We start from the raw sequence: 25,319 nt of genomic DNA on the forward strand, positions 1-25,319 counted from the left end.
CTAAATATCATCCCTTTTGTCCATGGAAAACTAATCCTTGTCTCTCCTTTTTAGGATTGCAGAGCCAGTGTGGGGCTACATAAAGAGGAGAACGAGGAGGAGGATAAAGATGATAACACAGGTGTATCATATATGTACCCGACCAGATTCTTGGATACTGATAAGGAGTACATTGAGTTATGTAACAAAGCAACAAATTTGTGTATTGCTAAGGGGAAACCCTACAATGGAATACAGAGGACGTTAATCGATGACTGGACGAAGAGAATTGCCTTAGTGGCTGTTCCAGTTGTTAATGAAAGAACTACAAAGATAACCTGTATGCAAGCTGAGAAACTAGTTCACATATATACAACCGATCCAGAGGGCAAAGAAAAAAATATGTGCAAAAAAGATGAGAAGTCTTCTAATTTAACTGTAGCATTTAGGACTGAAAAAGATAACGCCATCTCCGAACCCACAGAAACTGTTGGAAATTCTGGTGGGACAGTGGCTATTATGCACAGCGGCAATGGGGAAGCTGTCATTATGCAAAGTCCATATGAGAATCAAAGGGAAGCAATATTGTCAGACACTGAAGTCAAGGACAGCCTTTCTTCAGATGAGTGTGTGGTGGAACAAAACATGTGCCAAGAAAATGTGAGTTCTTGGATTTTAACTGCAGCTCCAAGAAGTGAAGAAGATGACAACATCTTCTCAAAACTCGCAGAAAATATAGAAAAATCAGGCGGGGCAGTGACTGTTGTGCACAGCGAAAATGGAGAAGATATCAATATGCAAAGCCCAATGATAAAAGAATTGCTGTATAGGAATGAGAATCAAAGGGAAGCAATATTGTCAGTCCCTGAAGTACACAAAGGCATTGCATCAGATGAGTCTGTGGTGGCACAACAAATCTGCAGAGAAAATGAGAGGTCTTGGATTATAACGGCAGCACCAAGGAGAAAAAAAGAAAACAACGTCTCAGAACCCACAGAAACTATTACAAATTATGGTGGGACAGTGGCTGTTATGCACAGTGAAAATGGAGAAGATATCAATATCCAAAGCCCAACATTAGAACAATTACTGGATAGAAAGGAGAATCAAAAGGATGAATGTTTGTCAGTCCCTGAAGGCAAGGAAAACCTTTCACCAGATGAGTCTGTGGTAGAACAAAAAATGCACAGGGAAAATGAGAGTTTTTTTATTTTAACTGAAGCACCAAGGAGTGAAAAAGATGTCATCTCAGAACTCACGGAAACTATTACAGATTCTGGTGGGACATTGGCTGTTCTACACAGTGAAAATGGAGAAGCTGTCCGTATGCAAAGTCCAGTGATAGAACAATTATTGGAGAGGAATGAGAATCAAAGGGAAGCAATATTGTCAGGCACTGAAGTCAAGGACAGCCTTTGTTCAGATGAGTCTGTGGTGGAACAAAACATGTGCCAAGAAAATGATAGCTGTTGGAGTTTAACTGCAGCTCCAAGAAGTGAAGAAGATGACAACATCTTCTCAAAACTCACAGAAAATATAGAAAAATCAGGGGGGGCAGTGACTGTTGTGCACAGCGAAAATGGAGAAGATATCAATATGCAAAGCCCAACGATAAAAGAATTACTGGATAGGAATGAGAATCAAAGGGAAGAAATATTGTCAGACCCGGAAGTACACGAAGATATTTCATCAGATGAGTCTGTGGTGGATAGTAAAGAGAAACGTTCACAACTATCAAATAAACCAGCTCATGATTATGGAGGCTATTGTTGGTACTCTGAATTTAAAAAAGATTGTGTACCTGTCGGCCACTTCAGAAAGGAAGATTTTTGTGATGACTCTGAAGAAGCAAGCGGTGTTGTCTGCAATGAAGTTTTAGACCAGAATCCAGCATTCACAAAGACTCAAACTGAATTTGTTGGAAATGTAGAACAAGAAAAAGAAGGCGGTATAAAAGTACATATCTCAAACAGAGGGAAGCAACACACTAGTAGAACATATTTGCAAAATATGATGGATGTGGATAGTCTGCCCACTTCTTCTGTTGTTCATATCACCGATTGTTGGGGCAACCAAAAAACATATGCAAACTTCTCAATAGTTAAACCTAGAGATAATGTATGTGCTAGAACTGTTCAAAACGCACAGAAGGAGAATTGGCAACTTAAAGGATTTAACTTCTTAAAAGCATGGGAAGAAATGCATTACACTAAACCCGATCTTACTCAGAATACTTTAGACCAAGAATACTTGTGTTTTTCTGATAAACTGAATCAAATCACCAAATGGAATAAGCACACTGATCTTTCAAAAGCATCACATGTAAATGGTAGAGCAATTAGTCCATTAACCATAACTTTTTCAGATTTAGATGTTGTACCGGATGACTTACTTCAGACGACTGATTTACCCTTAAGAAATCACCAAATAACAGTGGATATGCCTCAAAGAACCGCAATACAAGAAGCTAATAAAATGAATGAATTTGGTAACAACGTGACACTTCCGCATCTTAAGAAACTAACCTATGTCCAGGATATGAGAGGACAACAGTGTGAGATCTCAGACATCACAACCAAATGTTTTCACTCACATATGTTATCAATGAATCGTGTTTGCAATGGAAAGGGGAAAGAACTGGATTTGGGTACTACCAGTACAGACAGTCAGAAGAGAAATAAGGACTTTCTGCAGTCTAGCACAAGGAAGCCTCTGCCATTTCAGAGTGTCATAGATCATTTATGTACCAGCCTCCACCAAAATCTGAATGCTGTAGTAAAGGAGTCATTTAAAACCAAGTTCAAGTTTTACATCATTGAAACAAAGATTGATGAATTCTTTGAGAACGTAAAGGTAATTATTATTATTATTATTATTATTATTATTATTATTATTATTATTATTATTATTATTATTATTATTATTATTATTATTATTTATTTTTTTTAAACACAAACAAAATTCAGCAGAGTTATAAAACAAAACATTGGATTAAAGCTAAATTCCTATATCAACACACACGCTTAAAAGGCTGAGTGAAACTAAAATAAGACATGGTGGCATTCTATTGCATTGTTATCCTTCCCAAGAATGGTACCAAATTGCAGTCATGTGCATTTTTTTGTTTCTGAATGATAGAGATGAGACCAACATCTTTGGTACAGTACTGTGTTTTATAATTCTCTTGGTTAAGTTTGATTATTGGTATTGTCCAATTAAAATGGACGGTTTTCCTATGGTCCTGTGACATTTTGGTTACTTGATCATAAAGACCAAACACTTTCAGATATTGTCTCTGAATTGGAATAATTCTCTTAATATGCATTCTGTTAATCTAAGTCATTCTGGTAGGTCAGGCTATTAAAGGCTTTTTGGACCCACTCACATTTGTTGAAGGAAGTTACTTCATATACTGTGAAATCAAAATTGGTTGAGCTGATGAAAGCTGTATTTGCTGATGCTTTTACTTGAACTTATTTTATTGTATGCATATATTTTTGCAAATTCAATTTAGGACCAACATTGTACCAGTTATGTTTGCTTGCAAAGTATGAACTTGCTCACAAATTTACTATCTATTTTTTTATATCTAAAATGATGCTCTCTCAGAAAATTCTTAAGAAAGGCGGCCATGCAGAAGTGCAGCTATCGTACTTTGATCAGCCGGATGAGTGTCCGTCGGGCCCCCTGATCATTATCATTAGGAATGAAGATATCTCTACACATGTGCACAGAGTAAGTTTAGAGCATGAGAACATTGAAATAGAATTCATTAAATCGTTAAGCATTTTGTCTGTAAAATGTTATTTATGTAGTAACTCTAAAAGATAGTCTTCCAAAGTGATGCTTTGTAATGAATGCAGCAGGAGAAGGAATATTGCATGGTTATTGTGTTTTATGTTGTTGTTTTCTTGATCAGATTCCGCACTTGGTGGATCTGAAGAAGGTGCCAAGTGTTTTGTTTGCTGGTATTGACAGCATTGATGATATCCTCAGTTTCAACTACCAAGAACTTTTCAACAGAGGAGGATTTGTTGTCTGTGATGGTGCTGTACTGGAAAGACTAGAACTAGGTATGCAGGAATTAAGCACTAATGAATCCAGATGTTCATTTGAAACATGAAATAATGACTATACCACTTTCACTTTCAAATACACATGTATTTGTTTTATTTTATGAGCAAAATCTGTGCATGGGGGAGTAGTTTATAGAAATATAATGTTCTTAAGCAAGATTACCAGTAATTGCAACTCGGTAGAAAGTCCAGTATTGGGGGGGGGGGGGGGGGGGGGGGGGGGGGGGGGATCATTTCAGTGTTTTATTAACAAGTGCCCATAATACATTTTTTGGGTGAAAAAATAAACACTGAAAAATCCCAAATACTGTAAATATTATGGAGAGTCTGGACTTGAATAGTTTTCTTAATGTGTGTTGTATTATTTTTTTCATTGTGGTTCTTTTCTTAATTTTTGCAGAGCATTTGAAAGAAATAGCCAATGTACTGGAAGAGCTAAGTCAGCAGGGAAAGTGGAAGTGGTGGCTGCACTACAAGGATAGCAAAATGCTCAAGGAAAATGGAAGGTCATTTTTGTCAGCTTTGAAAATTTAAAACCTTTTTTTATTATTTTTTTTATTGTACTTGCGTATTTATGATGGGCATTTTTAACAAGTACAATTCATCATAGATGATTTTTGTGTATTCATTGCCATGAGATTCCCAGACAGTGCAAACTATACTTATGTACGTGCCAATTAAGTAGTTGATAATAGTGATAGCAAATAACACTTGGGATTTCCCCCTACTACAGTCATTTTCAGATCATGTCTGTCTTTAGCTAATGCTACAACACTAACATTTTTGAGTAAAATAATTAAAACCTTTTCATTGTGACAACAAGTTTGTGTTAAAGGCAGAGGCTTAATGCGATAATATTAAATGTGTTTGTTGTGTCTGACCAGCTGAAGCAAAGTCTAATTGTGGAGTGTAGTAGGGCAGAGACATCGAAGGTGATAAGCAGGCAAGCTAGGGGTTGATCACGTCTAACACCTGCCTCGTTGGACTCATAAGAGACACAGAAGATAAATAAAACAGTATTGTTTGTAATGCTGAACTTTAATATTGTGTTTAAAATTCTACATGAAGGGTGAAAATAAAATTGAATATGCAAGGGTTCTATTTGAAAGGTGATGGATATATTTTCCATCCAGCTTGTTCACTTTCCTAATAACAGGTTTTACAACGAAGCACTTGGCTCTTAAACACTTCTCCAAAAGATGAGTGAAAATTAAGAATCCAGAGTATTCTTTTAAATCCCTATAGAAAAAAAAAAAAAATCTGATATAAAAACAAAAATACTCCTAGAATTGTGTAACAGAAACAATATGCTTTACATGTCTTCCATTTGAAATTGTGTTTTATATTCTGTTGTCAAAACCAAGTGTAATTTTGCATAATTTATTATACATCTGTATCACACTCTTTTTTTATCATTAATATTACAGAACAGTTTCTCCAGGCCATGCCAAGAAGTTCTTCATGGATTGCTGCCAGGAAGCAGGCATTGTGGAAGTTCTTCCATACCATGAATGTGACCTCATTTCCCAAGGGAAGCCGGAATATTTGAACTGCATGCTGCGTCTACAAGTTCAGCACATCAGTGCCAGGTTTGCTGTCTTCATAACAGGTAAGGATTTTGTCTGACTATTGACTGATCATATCTTTTTCAATTAATAAGAAAGGGCTTTAGAGTAACAGGCAGAATAACCTGTTTATACTACAGTTGTAAGACAAGCATCTTAGTGTTGCAGAACACCCTGCAGTGTTTTTACAAGAAACATGTTACGTTCCCTTTGCCATGTCCTGCGTAGTCTTGTATCGCACCGTTATAGTTTTAAACATACAGTGTCGCAGAATCTCTTGAAAATCTTAACCACACAACATTGGTTGTAAATCAACTGCAAAATACATTTGTTTTACGTTCCTTAACATCACTAGCATTGGCTTGTATAGTATAACTATAACTATAGCATTGTAGAAAGAGTAGTTTTCTACAGTGCTTTTGAATTACAGCTGATTAATATGGTCCTCCATTATCATGTCTATTTGTTGTAGCCAGTAGAGTTAGGATGCTGCATGGACCAATACAGTTCAGAATACCTTAAATGGGGCAAGATGCAAATCTAAATGACAAATCCCACTACAAAGCTAAAATGGACACATCTTTATATCCAATTATTTTAATACTTCAAAGGACTGCAGTAGTGTAACATTAACAACAAAAATAAATGCTGGATTATAAATTTCATTTATATAGTTGTATTTTTTTAAATTTACTCTGTTTTGTTTTGTTTCAGATGAGGCAGATGAAACGTATGGAAACAATGGTTTGTTAGCCATGGACATAAACACGTTTTTAACACATTTCAAAACATTTAAATACTAAATGGAGAAAACATTCAAGACCATTTTGAACATGAGGTACATTCCAGGAATCTTTAAGCAAATTGTAATTTCCAATCAATCTTCCCCTGTGCAAAAACAGGTTATGATTTAAAGAGAAGTGTGCTAGATTTCCTGGCTTTAGCAGGGTGACCTTATTTTAATATTGCCGTAACTATCTGTGGAAGCTTTCACTGCAGTTTTGGAAGTTAAGAAGAATGTTACTAGATGCAAAGCATGTTAGTAAGGGAAGCTTAGGGTTGGTTTATGACCGGAAAAAAAGTGTTGAGGTGGATTAGGCAATTTCACTCTGCAGGAGAATTGCAAGACAACTTAAAAGTGAACACATGCAAACAGAGGTATCTTTTAACCTAGTGTTGTACCAGGTGCACTGTTTTAGAAAACTAATACATGCATTGTCATGATAGTAGTATGGAACACGTTAAATGCAAAAAAAACTATTTAAGGGTCTTTCAACTGTACTCTTCCTTTATTGTCACTAGTGCAATAAGGTGGGGTCAGGTGATTCAGTAGGGAGAGGTGCCCCATCTTATTGCATGAATTCCCTGCATCAATGACATGACCAATACAGCAGGTGATCTACTTGCAGTGAGTAGTTTTATTGTACAGTACTAGGCTAAAATAACACTAAATATGTATTACATATTATTTTTCATAAGGAAGAAAAAGAAAAACTCTTTTTTAAATACCTATAAGCTCAGACAAGTTTAACTATCTTGTAAAATATTTTGTAGATTTTTATTCTTAATGTATCATTAATGTCTGTGGTACTATTTGTTTGTTTAGGGTGCTATGTACAATGTATTGTTTATGTTTTTATAATGCTACATGTAGATATTATATTTAATGATGTTTACACCTACATGTTGAAGTGTAGTTTGTTATAGTTCAAAAAAACTGGTATAAAAGATGTATTGTACATTTAAAAAATAAATAAATAAAAGGCACAGCCATTTAATTTTTTAACTTTTTAAAAATGGCAGCTCACATTCTTTTAGTACCGAGTTTGGCTGGCTGTTTTTTAGAATCCTCCAAAATACAGGTAATAAGCAAAGCAAATTATTTATCTTGGCTTCACAAAAGTGCCTTTGCATACATATTCAATAAAACAAAATGTCATTTTCCACTTTTTACCTAACCAAGATTTCTTCTCCATAGAGATTTGGATTGTTAAATGTCCCTTGCCACAGGTCTATTCTATTTGCTATGACAAGAACTTCCAAAGACAGGGATACAGTTTACTTTTGACAAAGAACATCTTTATGGTTCCAATTAACACTTGACTTGTAACAATTACCATATATATACTGAGCATCAAAAGAAATATATCACTTACATTTGAGCATCAAAAGAAACGTATCGCTTATATTTGGATAAAATTCACTAGATGTGATCGAAAAATGACAAACTCTGTTTTAGAGCAGGTGCAGTGACTTTTTATTGTGCTGATTAACAACTGACATCACGAAGATGCTGCAAAATGATCTGTCGATCTTGGGCAGGTGTTGTGACTCTTGGTCTCCCAGTTCGTGGCCTGTCATTGACAGAGTGTGTCTGGTTATACCATCTCGCCAGGTTTGAAATTGCTGGCTGTGAGCACCACAAGACAGCGAGCCACAGTACGCTGCCCTAGTCCAGCCTCCAACATGCTGATTGCACGAAGGTGCTGCTCTCTTGACAGACGTGGCATATTGTTTTTTTTCTGCAGTTTTCTTTAATGCTTTTATTCAAGCTTGCAATTCAACAGCTGAAATCGCTCCATATCCAGTGTCCAATCAACTGTCTCACTAATTAGGTGATTAAGTGCATATGCTTCAGTCATAGTCACTCCAGCGTGCCATGGTCAAGGATGAATGATCGCGTGATTAAAAAGAAACCAAAAACATTTCATCAATGTCCATCATTTTATATACCATATTTTTTTTCTAAAATAAATGTTATAATAGTGATAGGTTTCTTTTGATGCTCGGTATGTGTGTTTGTGTATGTATGTATGTATGTATGTGTGTGTGTGTGTGTATATTATTTATATATATATATATATATATAATGTATGTATGTTGCACAAGTCTTATTAACCAAATAGTTACAGCAATAGCTTTAGAATACCATTGTCTTACAGTTTGTATGTACTTTAAATATTTTTTTATATTCCTCTGTAATTCAGTGATCCAATGTTACACACCGTGCTGCTGTTAATAAAAATATCTGACTGCAATCACTATCTAACTTTGGAGTTTTTAGTTTTTTTATTACTATACCAAGTATAAGAACCATTGAGAAAAGGATTGGTGTGGTTTATTATACCAGTGATACAGATGCAGCGCAAAAGGGTTTGTTTTTCAAAACATTTTTAAAGATAATATAATCAGTTTACTCACAATAAATTGCTCTTGCGATTTATGCTAGATAAATGACAATTTAACACGCTTTTCAAATCAAATTAATTGTTCTTGCTAAGTGTACCTAGTGACAAAATGGGGAAATGATGTTGTGTTTAGACAGTAACTTGCATTTGGTTTTGTCAGTGGGATGCATATAAAGGTTTGTCTGTTCTAATCTGTTATTTAAAATCATAAATGCTAGATGAAAGCATCTACAATACAAAGAATTTATAAACACGTGGAACGCCATCCATATTAATCCTTTTCACAGGGAAATAAAAAGGTAGTGATCATACAGTATGGAGCACTGCTACAATGTGTTCTTTAAACAATTCCACCTGCAACTCGGAACTTTTTTGATTGGAAAAGTCTTTAGCCTGCAGGGACTTGCATAACCATAGATAAATCATGCACTGTAGTACATTTAAATGTATGTTTTAGGAATTCAAGTGAACTGCAAGGCCCACCCGTAAATTATACAATAAATCATTTTAAGGCTTCATATGGGACAGCACATCTGTGCCTAACATACCCAACCTTTGGGGAAAAAAAAGTAGAATGTTTTGTTTCTGGGAGTCATGAATGGCATGCGCACAAGCTATAGCTTGCATCCTTAGTACACACATAAATTTTTTTTTCAGCCATGTGACCTATAATGTTGGGCAAACTCATGTAACCCAGGACATACAGATACACTTCAGTACGTTTTTACTGTGGTTTTTCCACAAATGTAGTCTTTGTTCTTCACATGCTGCTGCCATCCACTCAACTCATGGACAGGCTGGGCTACCTATCCCACTCTTATGTAGGGCAGAAAGGTGCATTGGGTGGGTAGACAACCTCTTTCTGTAAATCAATCTATGTATTTACTACAGATTAGTGCTAAAAAAGAAGAGGCAGTGGCACACTTTACCATTTACAATATTTGCTTCCCGTCCTGCTCTAATCCTTCCTACAATCCAGGCATCAAAGTAAATACAAATTATAAGATTTTCTGAATTAAATTGTTATCTAGAATGATAAATTGGGCACATGTCAGGGTTATTTTTCTATAGAAACTGCATAATTACCAAAAAAAATATAATAATATTTGTTTTGTCATTCCCCTCCACCCCCATTTTCTTGAGGTATGTAATTTTATTGTTCATGCTATGCTGTTCTATATTTCTTCCATGTATCTGTCTATTACTGTTCAGGGAAGTAGAATAGTCATGGCATGACAGAATTCTGTCCCAATTATTAAGCGTACAATAAAAAAATAAAAAATACTTTCATTGTGTTATCACTTGTTGATAATACATTTATAAGCAAGTTAAAAAAATAAAATAAAAAAAAACTAATCTTATAAAAAGAAAATCTAACCTGGAAGATTAAAAGGTAATAGTGGCAGTGAGTTTATGTAACAGTTTAAAAAAACAGATATTAAATGAGTTTTCACAATATAGTGGGAATATATAATATATTGCATGCAACTCTGGTCTTTTTAATCCACAGCCTCACATTTCAGCCTTCAGGGGAAACAGTTTACCATTATATGTATCAACTCCAGTCAGTTTGTATATTTATTATATGTTCTGTCTACTACTATAATGAACAGAAAATATCTCAACCAGACAACACAGAAAATAGACAAATAAACTAAAATTCAGTAGTAATTAAACACAGCTTGACTTTTCAGAAATTTAACTTTACTTTGCAGTACAGAAATCATTTTGTGCCTTAGAAGCATAGTTTATAAATTTGTCAATACTATACAAGGCTATCATATCAATACTGCATTGCAGTTTGGTCCATTCAAATTAGTTAAGTATACATAGAATACAGTCACATCTTGCCTGCTTTTTTCCGTTTTATTTTTTTTAAAAAGAAAAGAAAATGATCCTTGGGTACAATGTTGTTTTCCAAATGCTGCAAACAGTTTAAAATTCAATTTAATGCTGTGTCCTGCACTTTAGTTTGTATACTTTATTTGGCTACAATAGATCAGGGTACAGCACCTCTAATAGACCAACAATTAAGATGAAGGATTCAGAGAGGCTACAGGAGATACTGCCCAATAATGTATTTAACTATTCGATAGTAATTTGGCAGTCTGTTTGCAATACATAGCGTTGCCCCTCAAATTCTTTACTCAAAAGTTAACGAACAGTAAAATAACAATTTATTTCTACTCTTCTACTGTTATTCTTTGTTAACACTTACCTACACATGGCAGTGGTATTGTTCAAGTTTTGCACAGGACTTTTTTTTTTTTTTTTTAAACTTAATATGCTTAAATTACCATATGTATATTAAATCACCACTGATAAGTCTGGCATAGTTGGACAGCACCACCCCCCCATTTGTCAGAAAAATGTATACATGATGGTCAAAAACAAAATGACGGGCATTAACCTATAATCAGTGCAACACTTGTCAAGATGTGATTATAAAAAGCAGGCCCCACAATACAAACCTATGCTGTGTTCATTAACTTCCTTAATGGCAACACCATAATGTTGAAATCAGCCAATATTTTTATATAATGGTCTTTTGATATTTTGGGAGTGATGATTTTTTCTTTTTAATTTTACTGCTCAGTATCACCAAAGATGTCACTCTTTTTGCGCTTCATTTCTTCAAAGTCAAACTCTGTGCCCATCATCCTCTTGTAGATGTCTTTGATGTCATCACAAGTGGTCTCAAAATGAGTTGTAGCATCATAAGCACGGGAAATAAAGATCTGTTAAAAACATGTAAGAATTTGAGAAATACAACCAAGTAAAAGCTATATAGAGCTTTTAAACAATGGAAATAGACTTCAGCTTTTGCATTCATTTTGCTACAAAGTATTTAAATTCAAGAAAACAATATGCTTAACTAAATTAAAATAGGACCCCAAAATATTACAGCTGACATTTATTCACCTTTAAAATGTGCTTTATACTTCAGATTATTACATAGCTCTACAGTACATGTGACTATTGTAATTCAATTTATTAAATAGATTTTAGGAGAGAACTTCTCCTGAGACATAACATCTGACTTCCCAGGCAAAAGGCAACATTACATTCATACAGTAACAAAACCATGCCATCTTGTGCAGTTTGGTGCACAATGTATAAATTCACAGAAATTAAGATTGCACTCTGGAATTGTTATTCAACAAAAGTGTAGAATCTTGTCAAAATGTTAATTAACTCTTTTTGCCACAAGCAACTAATAAAGTAAATCATCCCAACCAACAATTTTACAGATGGGGAAAAAAAGAGACCCCACACTAACCTGGCTTTCTGTTCCTAAGTCAGTCGGAGCAAACTGATCGCTGATGCTGACAAACCTAGAAACAACACATTAAAATTGAGGTTGCGTTAAAAATTTGCTTCACTATAGATTACAGTTACATACTGTGAATTTAAAATTCCACTAAGCTGGTCCCATCCAAGTATAGAATGACCAGGGGGGCACATAAACTTTACCTATCATTTAAAAAGAAAAAAAACAAACACATACTTCTGTTCAACTGGGTCAAGAAGGTCCAAAGCAGGTTTGATCTCTTTCTCTGGGTCATTGGTTTCCACTGTAGTGCTGACAATAGCAATATATTTTCCCTGTGCTGCAACATTGTGTGCATAGGAAATCATGCAGACATAGATATCTATAGAGATTAAAAAAAATAATACATAATAAAATGACAAACTGTTAGGAAATCAAATATACTTAGATTCAGATCAATGCTACAAAATGTTACTAAGAATACCTAAATACATCCTTTGCTTGAAATATTTCCTACGTACTGCTTCTTAAAACAGTGTTCAGTCCCCACTATATAGATAGATGGGTGGATAAAATGACAGCCCCTGCACATACCAAAAGCCTCCACAACCTCCAGAGAAAATATAAATGTGTATATCAGTAACAGCATGAAAGACTAAAACAAAAACCTATTTACCAAATGAAATCAATAGAGTTCAGACCTCTGCAATTGAAGGTTACTACCTGCTTTATGGTGCTACACAAAGCAACCTACCAGATTTCCTGTTTACTTGGTTCTGTGGAATGATGATCTGGCACGAGTTGGCATCACTTGTGTTCTTGATTGGATGGCTCATGATACAGATAACTCTGATCACCTGTCCTGCTTTTGTCACACGATCAGATACATAGCTTGGATCACAGATCAGCTGCTTACAGCGGGCAACCTGTCAAAAGAAGTACAGCAAAAAGATGAACTTTAACTCCAGTTTGTACCTTCACAACTAAGGGCACACATTTTTTTCAGTTTAGGTTCGGTTCGTTTCAGACCAGGAAAATTCAATCAAACTTGAATTTATTTGTAAATGAATTCAAGTTTGTTTAGTCCACTTGCTGCTACACACAGACAAGAATTCTATTGGTTTCACATTGCACCTTTACAAATGCGCTCGGTTCTCTTGCCGTTTACTTGAGCAGAAGTTCTCTGTAGAAAAACATTTTCCATCATGGAGAATACTGGTACTGTATGTGCTGTGCTCTTGCTTTTCCTGTGCATTATTTGGTGCTTTTTAAGCACTCGGAAAACATATGTTTTTGTGTGTTGTTTCCAGTTGTTCCTGGATGTATACATCAGCAAAGCTTCTGTTTCAGCACTACTCTAGAGCATCCCTCGCGAAGACATTTTCCAAGTAGTTTGTCAAACGTGTTTGAACGAAAAGACTGGACACTTCCTTGGCGTTTGATCAATTACGTCACTTTCACAGTTTGGTTCGCTGTTTGGAGCAGTTTGTTTCCAAGTGAACCTGAATGCGTTTGCTTTCACAATGCAAAAAGTTTTGGGGGAGCAATATCGCAAGCGTACCGAGTTTGCTTTCAAATGAACTGAGACCACCTTTTCCAGCGATCTTGGTTAGTTTGGTTTGATTCGCACCCTGGTGCAATTACGTCACTGTCAGAAAGTTCACATATAGCTCCAAACAAACCAAACCGCACTTCAATCCGCATCAAACAGTCAAATGAACTAGGTATGAAAGGCCCTTTAATGTATCTGGGGTTAAATGGGTACAAGGAATACTACATTGTACATGCAAGCTTTAGATACATTTTTTAAATTAATATTAAAAGGTGGGAATGGATTGTTTCCATATTTTGTACCTACCTTTGACAAATCAAGACATAATCCTGCAACCACAATTTGTATGCTGAATTAAGCAATTTACCTCGCCTTCAGATTTTACTCCAACCACTTTTCCATTCTCCATAACAATCTCCTCAATAGGTTTGTTCAGCATGTAGGTACCTCCATAAATGGCACTTAATCTACAAGAGAGAAAAAGTTCCTATTAGTAAATTAGTCTAGGAATAGGGGTACAGCTCATTGAGCCTCTCTAAATTTAGATGTATACATGACAACTAGTCTTACCTTGCAAACCCCTGTGGCAACTCTCCAAGACCATACAGAGGGTAAAGGTAAGGGCTTTTTCCATATCTAGCCAGAGACTCACTGTAAAGCTTAATCCTGTTGATAGACTCTAGGCATGGTTGGTCCAAGTAACTGTAGGCAATAAAACATTAAAAAACATCCATTAGCAACAGGCTTCTCAAACTTTTTTTTAATTTTCAAAAACAGAAAATAATGCATGCTCCAAGTTATTTTATTTGTCAAAAGATGATGAAATACACTGAGTAACATTACTAAATGTAGTCAACTAATATCTATGGTGATGCGTTTGGTTAGTTTGGTGGTGGCAAAGATGAAAAGTTGAAGTACTCACTCATCAGTCCTGTAGAGAGCAAGTGCATGACCTGTAAAGTCAATTACATCCTGGCCCAGGTCGAATTTCTTGTACACATCACGCATGGTTGACTTGTGGGGGTCAACACCTTCCAAGGTTTTTGGATCGTTGACGTCAAAGTTGGCAACATAAACTAAAAATTTTCTGAATCGTCGCTTCTCAAATAACCCCATTAAACCTAGGAGAAATGAATGGTCATGCTAATAGGTCAATGTATAAACATTTCCAGCATAAGGAAATTGTAATTTAAAGAAAAGCAAGCCCAGTTACTGAATCACTAAATATAGCATAGTGTGTGGGCTAATGAAATTAATAGAAGGAAAACTAAAACAATACTTTGTTTGATTTCACCGATTTAATGATCATGGTATTTATTTGACCAATTTTTACATGTTCAACACAATACAGTGCCAAAAATCACTTTTATGCAGCTTCTGTTGTTTTGAAAACGTTCCTAATAAAATAGTTTGTCTCCATATGTTGGTGTAAATGCATATATTGAGAGAGTTATTGGGCTACTATAAAATACAAAGAAGTGTAATGTGTACTTACTGGATGCCAAGGCCTCTGTTTCAGTGGATGGGACTTTGTAAATTTTCCCTCCCTTGTATACAAAGCTTCCCTCAATCACCTTGAAGTCAAGGTAACGGGTCACTTCAGTAAACAGCAGCATCTTTACAAGCTGACCTGGAACACAGGTTTTAGAATTCTTAACCCAAACTGGTATACTACAAATTATATGGAAATGGAAAGTAACATGGCTATGAACCTGTCTTACATTATGCTACAACAGGAAGTGTGAATTGTGCAGATGGATATGCTCATGTGTACCAGCCTGCATCCCTACTACCTAGTACATCATCTCCACATCCAGCTATGTACCATTTGCAATGAAAAAATACACAACACAGTACAGACCTCAGGGTTAAACTGATAGTTTCTTCTTTGACTATGAAAAATGACACCGAGTTGGGAACAGGAGAGTAAGAGGAATGCTGCATTCATGTACTGCTCTCTACTGTTTTAAAATAAAAATAAACTTAAAGAATAGTTTAGACAAACGGTTCTACCCAGACTTACTATCAAAACATTTGTCTAACTTAATGAGAACAGATTATAAGAATACTAGCTCTACATTAAAATAGTGGACTTTAACAGGTTTGGTTCGCAACTTCCAAGACATTATTCTCTGATATAATAGAAATGACAATATATACAACATTCAGCTAGGAAAACAAACGCACAGCCCCAAGATGTTTTTAGGGGTTTATTTGACAAATTAAGGAACACCCTTAATGCAAATGGTAGACAATGATCACACATTACACTCCCTAAAGTAAATAATTATCACTACAGTTTACACTTAAGTGTATAAAATACTGAACAAGACTGCTTGAAATCTTGACGAGCGAGTGTCCAGTTTGGAAGCAGCATTGGTATTCTTGCTGTAATGCAATTTTCTTTATCAATCACACCTAGATGGCAGTGCTTTCTGATAGACTTTAAGGTTACCATTTGTTTTGGTCCCAATGCACACAGCTGGTTTCCTATTATAAAGTTGCAAACAAGTTTTCACAGCTGTCCTCACCATTAGCCATAAGGAACTTGGGGACAAGATCCACATTCCAGTCTCTTCCCTTTCCCATGGACTCTGGTGGGGTACCAGGGATGTTGAATCTTTTGTAGAACTAGCAAAGAAAAAAAAAAAAATCAACATTTTGTTTCAGTTACTTTTTTTCACCAAGTTGAATCATGCAATTTTTTTCCATGTTTAGTTGCGTGTGTAAATTCTTAAAAAGCACTGAAGAACAAAGTAATCGTTAGAACAATTTATTACTTCTTGTTGCAGGTTTTGGTAGTTATATTCACATGACCAGTCAATAATCAACTAGGGTATGCAGATAAAAACTGTACATATTACTTTCAGCAGCTCATAAATCACTAGGAAAGGTGGTGCAGGTATCAAAATATCTTCTCTTCACAACCATGTCGTTGCTGGTTTTCAGTTTCTAAAAGAACAGTTTTACCCATTTCTAGGCATTTAACAGAAAAAAGCAGCAACGTAGTAGAAAGCCATGACGTCCTGGTTTCCTGGTTGAATTGTTGGCAGCCACAGTTGAAGCACAGCATCATCAGTACTTACATCTTCCAAGGGAGTGATGGATGCACTGTCACCTCCATAGTAAGAGTTGCGGTCCATGTGCAGCACCTTTTTTCCATTCACAGACATTATACCTGAGAGGATGCATTCCTGTGGGAAGGCAATCAAATAATTATTTTTTCAAACTTAAAAGACTGTTGACAAACATTAAAAAACACAACTTTCATATTCAAGTTGATCCTACTAAAATTCAGTGTTGAACTGCACTGCTAACGTCACGTGAATGAGTACACTCCTGCCAGGATTTTCAGAACCATCACTTTTCAACAATTAATCTTTTTGATTTCAAGGAATGTGTTTTACAATTAAATAAATAAACCACTGATTTATTTTTTTATTAATCTCAAAATTTGCACTGGTGATGCTCCGTCTGGTGTATGTAACTGAATTCAGACCCAGAACAGGATTACACGTTAAACTTAAAGTGCCTGCACCAAGATTTTACCAACCTGTTAATATTTCTCTCTCTTGGATTACACTGGGTTCAAAGTGCATGAGTCAGACAGTTCTTAGCTTAATGTGGTACCTCATGGACCCAACCAAATAAATCAAATAATACAACCAAAGCAACTAATTCTGGCTAGATAAAAGAGACCCTTAAAGAGCAAAACCGAAATCCTTTTATGTCAGTACATGTCAAAACCATTTAAAGTGAAAAGTGCACAATAGCCGTGATTATGCTAACCTCAAGCCTGATGGTCATCAGTCACAAACAATGGCAGATGGACTCAGCCAAGGGAGATGTCTTCATTAACCATTAAAATGCAGCGGTCCCAAGTGGACAAAGAGCTCAGTTTCTGCATTTGTCTTTCAATAGGAAAGCAATATTCATTTTTTTGTATGCATAGTTATACTCCTTAAAATGCTGCCTTGTAATTTTGGTGGGCAGCTACAAGATAACCTAAAACAACCACTATGTAGGCCTACATAACAAGACATTTCCAGTTCACTGTTATTTTATAGGTAATTCAATGAGGTTTTTAGATCAACCCCTGAATAATGTTAAATTCAACATGACTATTTAAATGAAAATAATAGCCATTTTTTCTGCCCCTTAAAAAAAGGTCCCTGTATTAAATGTGTACTGTATGTACTGCATAAAACTATGTTACATTTACGGTTGATGTGCTGTATTCAGTAAACATAAACAGATAAGAGAAGTGAAAGATTGCTCAAATACATTATAAAAAGTATGTGTATTATAGGAGCGTCCTTTTATTCGTGTTGCCTTCACTAATTTTATCGCAGTATTCGGTTTATTATGATTACCGGTACATTATGTAGCGTTTTACAAGGATATAAGAGAAATACACTGTCCATAAATGATCTGAATTTGAAAGAATACACTGTGAAGCCGTGATATTGTTAGCATCAGCTGTGTTTAGCGTTAGACCTGTTTTTTTTTTTCACTGACTATACTGTACAGTACACAATGCTATATATTGTTTGAAAAGTAAATAGGAAACAAATCCTGCCACCACCCAAAACACGGCCTGTCTAGCAGCAGCAAGCAAAGAAACAGAAAAAAACACCAATTTATTTCTTTTTTGCATCTCAGTATTTGAGTGCATGTTGATTTAAAGTCGTGCACATATTTTCTTGTTTAAAAATGCCAACAAAATCCATGCAACAAAATTAATAAAGGAAACATTTCAGTTACTGTACGCTAGTGTAATAATATGGCCTCGTCCCTGCCTCCTGCCACCAGAATCAGTCAAATTTAATTAACGTTAGCTACGACATTAATCCGTTATAAAAGCAACGTTTACTGTGTCACTCCTTTACAGTACTGAAGTTTACAAACGAGTGGACGGGAGCTGTATATCATAAGCAGCCTGGAAGATAAAACTGGAAGCTTGACTCAGATCAGAACGAGAATAAAGGCCTCTGCCTCTGCCCAGGCCGCAGTATCCACTGCTGCAGCTAGAGATAGGTGCAACCGCTTCACCTCAAAACATAACTTTAATTTTTCATTTGCGCTCAACCCACGGTTAATTGCCTTTTTGTTTTACTCTTTTCTCACCGTGAGTCCAGTTCCCAGGACAATAACATCATATTCTTCATTCATTTTTACTGTGCTTTCTTCTCTTTTTTTCTCCCTCTCGCAGTGGCTGGTAATTCTGTAGAAAATGGAGAACAGCGGAGCTGTAAGTGAAAGGCACAAGGCTACGTCAAAGCGGTCCGCCCGACCGCATGGGAGGAGCCAGCATACTGTCAATCTCAACGCGAACTCGGTGGACGGACGAGAACGGACGAGAAAAACTGTGAGGTGTCAACCACAGATAGTGCTGCAAAAGGACCTAACTGAATATATTCAGTGTTGCTGATGGATGTTGTTTTGATTTACTAAGAAATCACTCCACAACATTAATAATGATGTGTTCATTTAACATAGATCTGGTTTGATTTCATGAAATACATTTACAGTTGTAAAATAAGTATTATATATTCAGGGTGGTTCGCTTTACATTGATGCTGATGAATATTTCACGTGAAACTTATAATGAAACTTAGTATATCATGGGGAAGAAGACTAATTTGATTTATATTTTCAAAGTGCTTACTTCACTCAAAGTACATAGTCTACCTGTTAACACATTGAAATTTCAAAATAAGGTGAATAAGGTCAGAAGACAAAGGCATACAAGTTATTATTATTATTATTTATTTCTTAGCAGTTAGCAGAAGTTAGAAATATATTCCACTTTATTAGTATGGTGAAATGACAGATTAGCAATGCAGTTTATAAGATTAAATAAACACATCTGACTTCAAATACTGTAAAGAACCCGGGTTCCCATACCACCTTCAATTCTTACATACAGTACCACATACAGACCATGAATGGCCAGGGTGTTAATAATAAAACATCACATAAAGTTCTAAGCCACATGTAAACTGGTTTTATCATGCGCAAGATGCAATTTAACATGCTAGCGTAGTAGTTTCCTCACCAATGATGTGATGCTACTGGCAGATAAAAATACAGTGCTTTTGTTTAGATCTTGTGATTTGTGCACTCAGCAAATTATGCCCATCCAAATTAAAATTACACCACATCCCTAAAATGAAAGTGATCAAAATACCCCCTCAAAATCCTCCTTACCCTTATGGTTTATTTAAATGTGGAACATAACAAATTGTATTTACTTATTAGAAACATATTTAATACAACTAATTACCAACCCCATTTAACTTTTTTAAATAACATATCTTAAATAAAAAATATGTTTGAGGACAGTCCTCTGCGTGCCAAGTCAAGGGACAGCCCGGCAGCTCTGTTTCTTTGGTTTGTTAGACTGTTTATGGATTTTTATGAACAGTAGTTTAAAAAACAAACAAAATAAAGACTTTAATTTTCTGTAGTTTATTGGGAAGCAAGTGTTTCTTCAAAAACATTTACCACTTCTTGTTTTTTGGCTAACTGTTTTGCTAGTGTTCCCATGTTGTCTGCTGAGTCCTGCAGGCCAGTTTGAAGTAGAATTCTCACACAGCCAGTGTGCTGCCCTGCACATGCCATGTGGAGAGCTGGAAGAGAAAAAAATACAACAATTTCATAAACACGAGTGCTAAATCAAACCATTACCCAAATATGTCCCCAAATAAAAAGAATAACACAAATATGTTTATTTAAGCAACAGACACAGACTAACTGTTTTTCCCCAAACAAACATTTTGGCCAGCGCTTTCATGTGGCATTACGCTGATGAAAGTGTAGCGTGCTCGGGGGAAGGCAGCAGTAGGGCTGGTAGGTGACATAATCACACACAAAGACATAAGTCCGATATATGCTCCTTGAAAGGGAGCCGGCTCTTTTGTACAGCGGTATCGGCGCTATGTTTTAGTGCGAGAGGTCCCAGGTTCACGCCCGCCCTCCGCCTGAAAGGACTGGTACATGTGACCAGCTGCACTGCACTCACCAGATCGTCCTTTTGCATCCTTTGCTTGAACGTCAGCTCCTAATGAAACGAGAGTCTGGATTGTATACGCATGGCCTTCCTGTAACATAAAAATATTATCATGTTTCATGTCCAATGTATTTAATTCCTTTAAAAATATTGTATTCCTCCTTTTTGAATATAGCACCTAAGGCATCAAAAAGAGGAAATGAAAGGAATGGGTTTAGAAGGCGGGTCTGACTTTTTCGAAAGCAAAGAGGAATTGATATTACAGAGAAGAATAAATTGGGTAATCTGTGGTAAACACCACAAGAACATTTTCAAACATCACAAAAGGGTAAAAAGCTTGTTTTAAAGAGCCTTCCAATCACAGCTTGTGCTGCTTGGCATTTAAAGCTTCAATCTGTTCTGTGCACAATTCATACTGGAAAATTACTGGGTGTGGTTAACCCAGTTAATTTAGCCGTTCTTTTTCTACCATTTTTTATTTCCTGGCAGTTCCATGTACATTTTTTGCCTCTTTAGTCATTAGGTTAGAAAGCAAAGTACTAAGAATAGAAAACTGTAGTTGAATCCCATCTCAGCCACTCACAGTATGACCTTAGAAAATTCAACCAACCTCCTGCAAGCTACAAAGACTTAGTAGAAAGACAATGCTACAGTAGATCTTAGTTCAGCTATGCTGGATCCAAAATAATAATAATAAAAAAAATTATATATCTAATTGTCCAGTAGTATCTGTAGTATATCCCTTATGTTGGCTCAACACAGCTTATAATTAATCATAGTAATGCTTTTTATGTTTCATCTGCTAGCCTCAATTAGTTGAGAGGAACACGTTCTTGTGCTTAAAACACATGCTTATTGTTTGTTTTAACAATACACAGTAATCAGGCACCGTTGATACGGAGGAACTGCATGGTTTCTAAAACTAATTTACATTTAAACTGTAAAAAATACTATTACTGCAGTATACTACTGTATATGGAGAACTATAGTATATTATATTGTTTTGGCCACTACTTTAGAATACTATAGGATTTTTAACTTGGTCGCAGTAAGAGTCCAATAAATATTTTCTGCTCTTATAATAACATTTTTCGTATGAAAAACAGGTTTTAGGTTTTCAATTAACACATCTGCTTCCTAATCTAGTCTTTATTTCAAAACCATGCAAAGACGCTGCCTGCCACAGTGGTACGTGGTTGATTAATTTATTTTGTTCCCCCGATCCTCCAAGTAAAAGAAAATCATCTACTATCTCTATCCCATATATTTCAGCAGTGAAAGTGTTACCCAAGTTTTAAAAATCCCTTCTTATGAGCAACATCAATATTAGTACTGCAACCCCTTTTCTTCATCTGAAGATCTTTTGATTCTTTGCAACTATTTATACTTAAAAAATCTGCTGCTGCTGCTGCTTCTTGGTACCAGACGCACTTCATGTGTTGTAGTTCAATGAAATGGTCTAGCTACAATAAGAGCAGACCATGCAACCTTCAGCAAAGGTATACAGATGAAACAATTTATCTATACTGTTATATTCATTGATTTTATTGGTTAACCTTTCAACTTTGTGGCTAAGACTATTTTTTACAGTTGCGGTTTGGTTAAGCAATTTTTTTTTTGTTTGTTTTTTTGAGAGTGGCGTTTTAGGCTCTTCATAAACCTTATCAAACCATAATACAATGGGACCCTCTGAAGTCCACCCTCCTAGACAGCTTGTGAGTTTTCCCATTCAGCCAAGCAGGAGCCCAGATATCCTACAATAATTTAATCACAATGGCTGTAGTTCAAAACTATGTCACTTTGAAACTGACCTTAGCTGCATAGTGTAGTGCGGTGAGTTTGATATCTGTGGCAGGTTCGTTAACATCCCCTCCAAGATCCTTGAGAAGGAACCGAATCGCTTCATCCTGGGCAGTTACTGCAGCCTGGTGTAAAGGCTTTGCTCCTAGATTATCAGCAGCTGTAAAAGAAGCCTGGCAACCCACACAAGAGGAAAATACAAAATAAATGTTTGTTATTTTTACATATGGGTCTTTGACGGTTGTGTTGTTATCTTTTTTTACAGGATTCAGTGGTTTACCCCTTCCAGGTTTCTAGGGATGCTGTCTCTATTTATAGCAGTATGAAGAATTGACTTTTTTCCTCTCTCAGGCCTGAGTGTTAATAGAGTTACAATAAATATGTCTGAAATGGCTTTGACAAGAGTGGAGCTGTTTATTATCCACACTGTGATTAGCACCACTGTACTGAAAGTAATATTAGGTAGTCCAAAATAGAGCAAAATGGGGTCTGTGGAAACCAACAGTATGAGCTGGCACTCTCACCATTACCTGCTGCTTTTCCATCAGAAGTTTTGCTATATCAATGTGGCCATTTCGGACAGCATCCATGAAAGGAGTAACTCCACAGCTGTCTCTGCAATCAGGTTCATACTGACATCTGGAAAATGTTTTAGAATTACCTGATAATTAATAAGTTTCAACATATGCAAGCAGAAACAAAAGGAGTTCATTACAATAAATAACACCTATAGTAATAGTCATACTTAATAACAGTAAATCTGCTTATTCTTCATATTGCTGTATATATTTTTTAGATTTCCATTCACAATCCTCTCTGAGGTAGCCAAGTCTTTTTCAGCAAAATATTGCTTACTCTGCTGTCACTTTCTTTGTCCTGGCCCACATGGTTTCTCTGTTCTCTGTCTGGCTGTCTAGACTGGGTCACAGTACAGCATCATATCACTAGACCTAATACTGCAGATTAGCTAAGGAAAGTAAAATAATGCTTTTGCTTTATAAGTTTCTATGTACAGTTGACCCTGTCTCTTATGGAAGATGAGTATTTAGGTAGGCGACTGGGAACCGCTCCTCTACTATACCTTAAGTGATGTATTGGAATCAGATATTTTGATAGACTGGAGGGAACTTAATGATTGATAATTGAAGATATTTACCAAACTCACCTATCCAGTAGTATTTTCACAACGTCAGCACAACCATGCATAGCTGAAAAAGATGCATTGAAATACAGTGAACGAAGACTGAGCCACGTTTCAAAGAGGCACGATAGTGGGTGCCAGGCAAGTCAAGCATCTGTATGTGAGACTGGTTATATTAATAGATGCATTATTTTCTTCATGCTAATACATATTAACATGGAATTTATTTCATGACAGTTGAAAACTTTATCACCACCTTAGCATGTAGTGATATTTTCACCTGCAGTATGCAGTGGAGTTCTCAGGATCTTGCTCTCTGTCTTCCAGACTCCAGGACAGACATCAAGCAGGTGTTGTATAATATAGGGGTCTCCCTCTCGACAGGCAATGTGAAAACAGTTCCAGCCGTCCTTGTTCTTCAGAGCAGCATTAGCCCCATGGTCTATTAAATCTTTAATAATGGCAAGGTTTTTCTTGGTGCAAGACATCATAAGAGGGGTCCTGAAAAACAACAAAAAAATAAAGATAAAGTTATGAAGGCAGACAAATCATCCTATTGCATTGACTAATCAGGTTAAAGTGTAGCATTAGCCAACTATGTTACGTTCTGGTTGCAACGTGTGCTGTGGCAGCTCAGGTTATCTGACAAGCAAAGGTTACATACATTTTTGGATGCATACTGTCCAAGCACTATGTACAGTGTTCTTTTAAAGTGGCCACACCATGTAAATGCTACAAGTTAACAGTCTGAAAAATCTTGATTTCTTTTAATTCCCATATTCTATAAAGGGTATATTCTTGGTTTTGTTGCAGTTTTTATTTTCACATGTTCTTACCAGTCTGCCTTTTTCAAGCAGTCAATCTTGGCCCCTTTGGAAATCAGGTATTGCACACAGTCCCTCTGGCTCATGGAAGCTGCTTCGTGTAGGGCTCTCTTGTAATCACTATTAAATAATTCTATATCCAATCCCAACTCTTCTATGAAGTATCTCAACAAGTCTAAATGCCCGTGCCTGGCTGCATAGTGTAGCAACGTGTCTCCTGACTTCCCAAAGCGTTTATTTTTTACCAAACATTGAAGATTCTTCTCCTCAGTAAGTTCTTTCTTAATAACAGCAAACTGTCCTTCTTGGGTTAGTTTTACCAGATACTTCAGTTTATCTTCCCACCCCATAATTATTATTATTATTTTAAATATTGAGTGCATTAGGTAGAACTTTTTAATTAATCTGCCCCTGTGCATCAAAATGCATTATGCAACAATTGTGTCGGAGTTATAATATAAATATACCTATAAACGACACTGCTGTTGTAACTATCTACAACTGTCACCTACGTGCAACTTTTACACCACACCATAAGCTTTGCTAGTTCACATCTGGATGTTGCTGTATCACATTTCTTCAACAACACGGCTAAAGGGTCAACGAGTCTTTCCCTGGGTTGCCAATTTCATATTTTTTACATCCTATCCTACCTCTCATGCTTATATATATATATATATATATATATATATATATAAAATGAAATCGCCACGGCGTCGTTGTTCTTTAATAAACAGTAGACCTACAGTAGAATGCAAAGCAATAGGTTTAAAAAAAAAAAAAAAAAAGATGATAATTTTTTAAAACACTATCTGCTCACAAATGCAGGACAATATCATGGTCATCCAGCAGATTTAGGCACTGTTTTTACATAACATCAAAGATATACACGATGGTCAGCTCCGCTGATT

At 36.0% G+C, this 25,319-nt stretch overlaps 3 protein-coding genes across 4 annotated transcripts in view; 1 reads left to right on the forward strand and 2 right to left on the reverse strand.

Annotated features, from left to right (window-relative positions):
* Positions 1-8,669, forward strand: part of LOC117419802 (uncharacterized) — a 34,886-nt gene extending 26,217 nt beyond the window's left edge. For both annotated transcript variants that reach the window (XM_058985942.1, XM_058985943.1), the window contains 6 exons: positions 55-2,832; positions 3,589-3,714; positions 3,899-4,052; positions 4,456-4,561; positions 5,483-5,664; positions 6,335-8,669. In XM_058985942.1, coding sequence (XP_058841925.1) covers positions 55-2,832; positions 3,589-3,714; positions 3,899-4,052; positions 4,456-4,561; positions 5,483-5,664; positions 6,335-6,423 — 3,435 coding nt within the window. In that variant the 3' untranslated portion in view covers positions 6,424-8,669. The remainder of the gene's footprint in view (positions 1-54; positions 2,833-3,588; positions 3,715-3,898; positions 4,053-4,455; positions 4,562-5,482; positions 5,665-6,334) is intronic.
* A 1,821-nt stretch (positions 8,670-10,490) lies between these two features.
* LOC117420127 (rab GDP dissociation inhibitor beta-like) lies at positions 10,491-18,955 on the reverse strand. Its single transcript, XM_034033673.3, has 11 exons — positions 18,759-18,955; positions 16,718-16,825; positions 16,163-16,262; positions 15,127-15,261; positions 14,554-14,752; positions 14,202-14,333; positions 13,999-14,098; positions 12,834-13,005; positions 12,317-12,461; positions 12,089-12,143; positions 10,491-11,546 (listed from the first exon to the last, which is right to left on the reverse strand). Exons 1-11 carry the CDS (start codon positions 18,801-18,803, stop codon positions 11,394-11,396), a joined length of 1,344 nt encoding a protein of 447 aa, XP_033889564.1. The 5' UTR covers positions 18,804-18,955; the 3' UTR covers positions 10,491-11,393.
* Positions 18,956-19,379: 424 nt separating this feature from the next.
* Positions 19,380-25,226, reverse strand: ankrd16 (ankyrin repeat domain 16). The gene is made up of 7 exons (XM_034033582.3): positions 24,421-25,226; positions 23,865-24,085; positions 23,609-23,651; positions 22,974-23,082; positions 22,455-22,616; positions 20,656-20,734; positions 19,380-20,263 (listed from the first exon to the last, which is right to left on the reverse strand). Exons 1-7 carry the CDS (start codon positions 24,825-24,827, stop codon positions 20,103-20,105), a joined length of 1,182 nt encoding a protein of 393 aa, XP_033889473.2. The 5' UTR covers positions 24,828-25,226; the 3' UTR covers positions 19,380-20,102.
* Positions 25,227-25,319: the final 93 nt, after the last annotated feature.

This window comes from Acipenser ruthenus, chromosome 14 (genome assembly GCF_902713425.1).
Source record: "Acipenser ruthenus chromosome 14, fAciRut3.2 maternal haplotype, whole genome shotgun sequence".
Lineage (NCBI taxonomy): Eukaryota > Metazoa > Chordata > Actinopteri > Acipenseriformes > Acipenseridae > Acipenser > Acipenser ruthenus.

Coding starts and splice junctions, on each gene's coding strand:
- LOC117420127 (XM_034033673.3), bottom strand. CDS start 18,803: ATGAATGAAGAATATGATGTTATTGTCCTGGGAACTGGACTCACG. Junction 16,826..18,758: donor TCCTGGGAACTGGACTCACG/GTGAGAAAAGAG, acceptor GCCTTCCCACAG/GAATGCATCCTCTCAGGTAT. Junction 15,262..16,162: donor CAAGTTCCTTATGGCTAATG/GTGAGGACAGCT, acceptor CCTGTGTTCCAG/GTCAGCTTGTAAAGATGCTG.
- ankrd16 (XM_034033582.3), bottom strand. CDS start 24,827: ATGCACAGGGGCAGATTAATTAAAAAGTTCTACCTAATGCACTCAATA. Junction 23,652..23,864: donor AACTCCACTGCATACTGCAG/GTGAAAATATCA, acceptor CATCTTTTTCAG/CTATGCATGGTTGTGCTGAC. Junction 23,083..23,608: donor GTGAAAATACTACTGGATAG/GTGAGTTTGGTA, acceptor AACATTTTCCAG/ATGTCAGTATGAACCTGATT.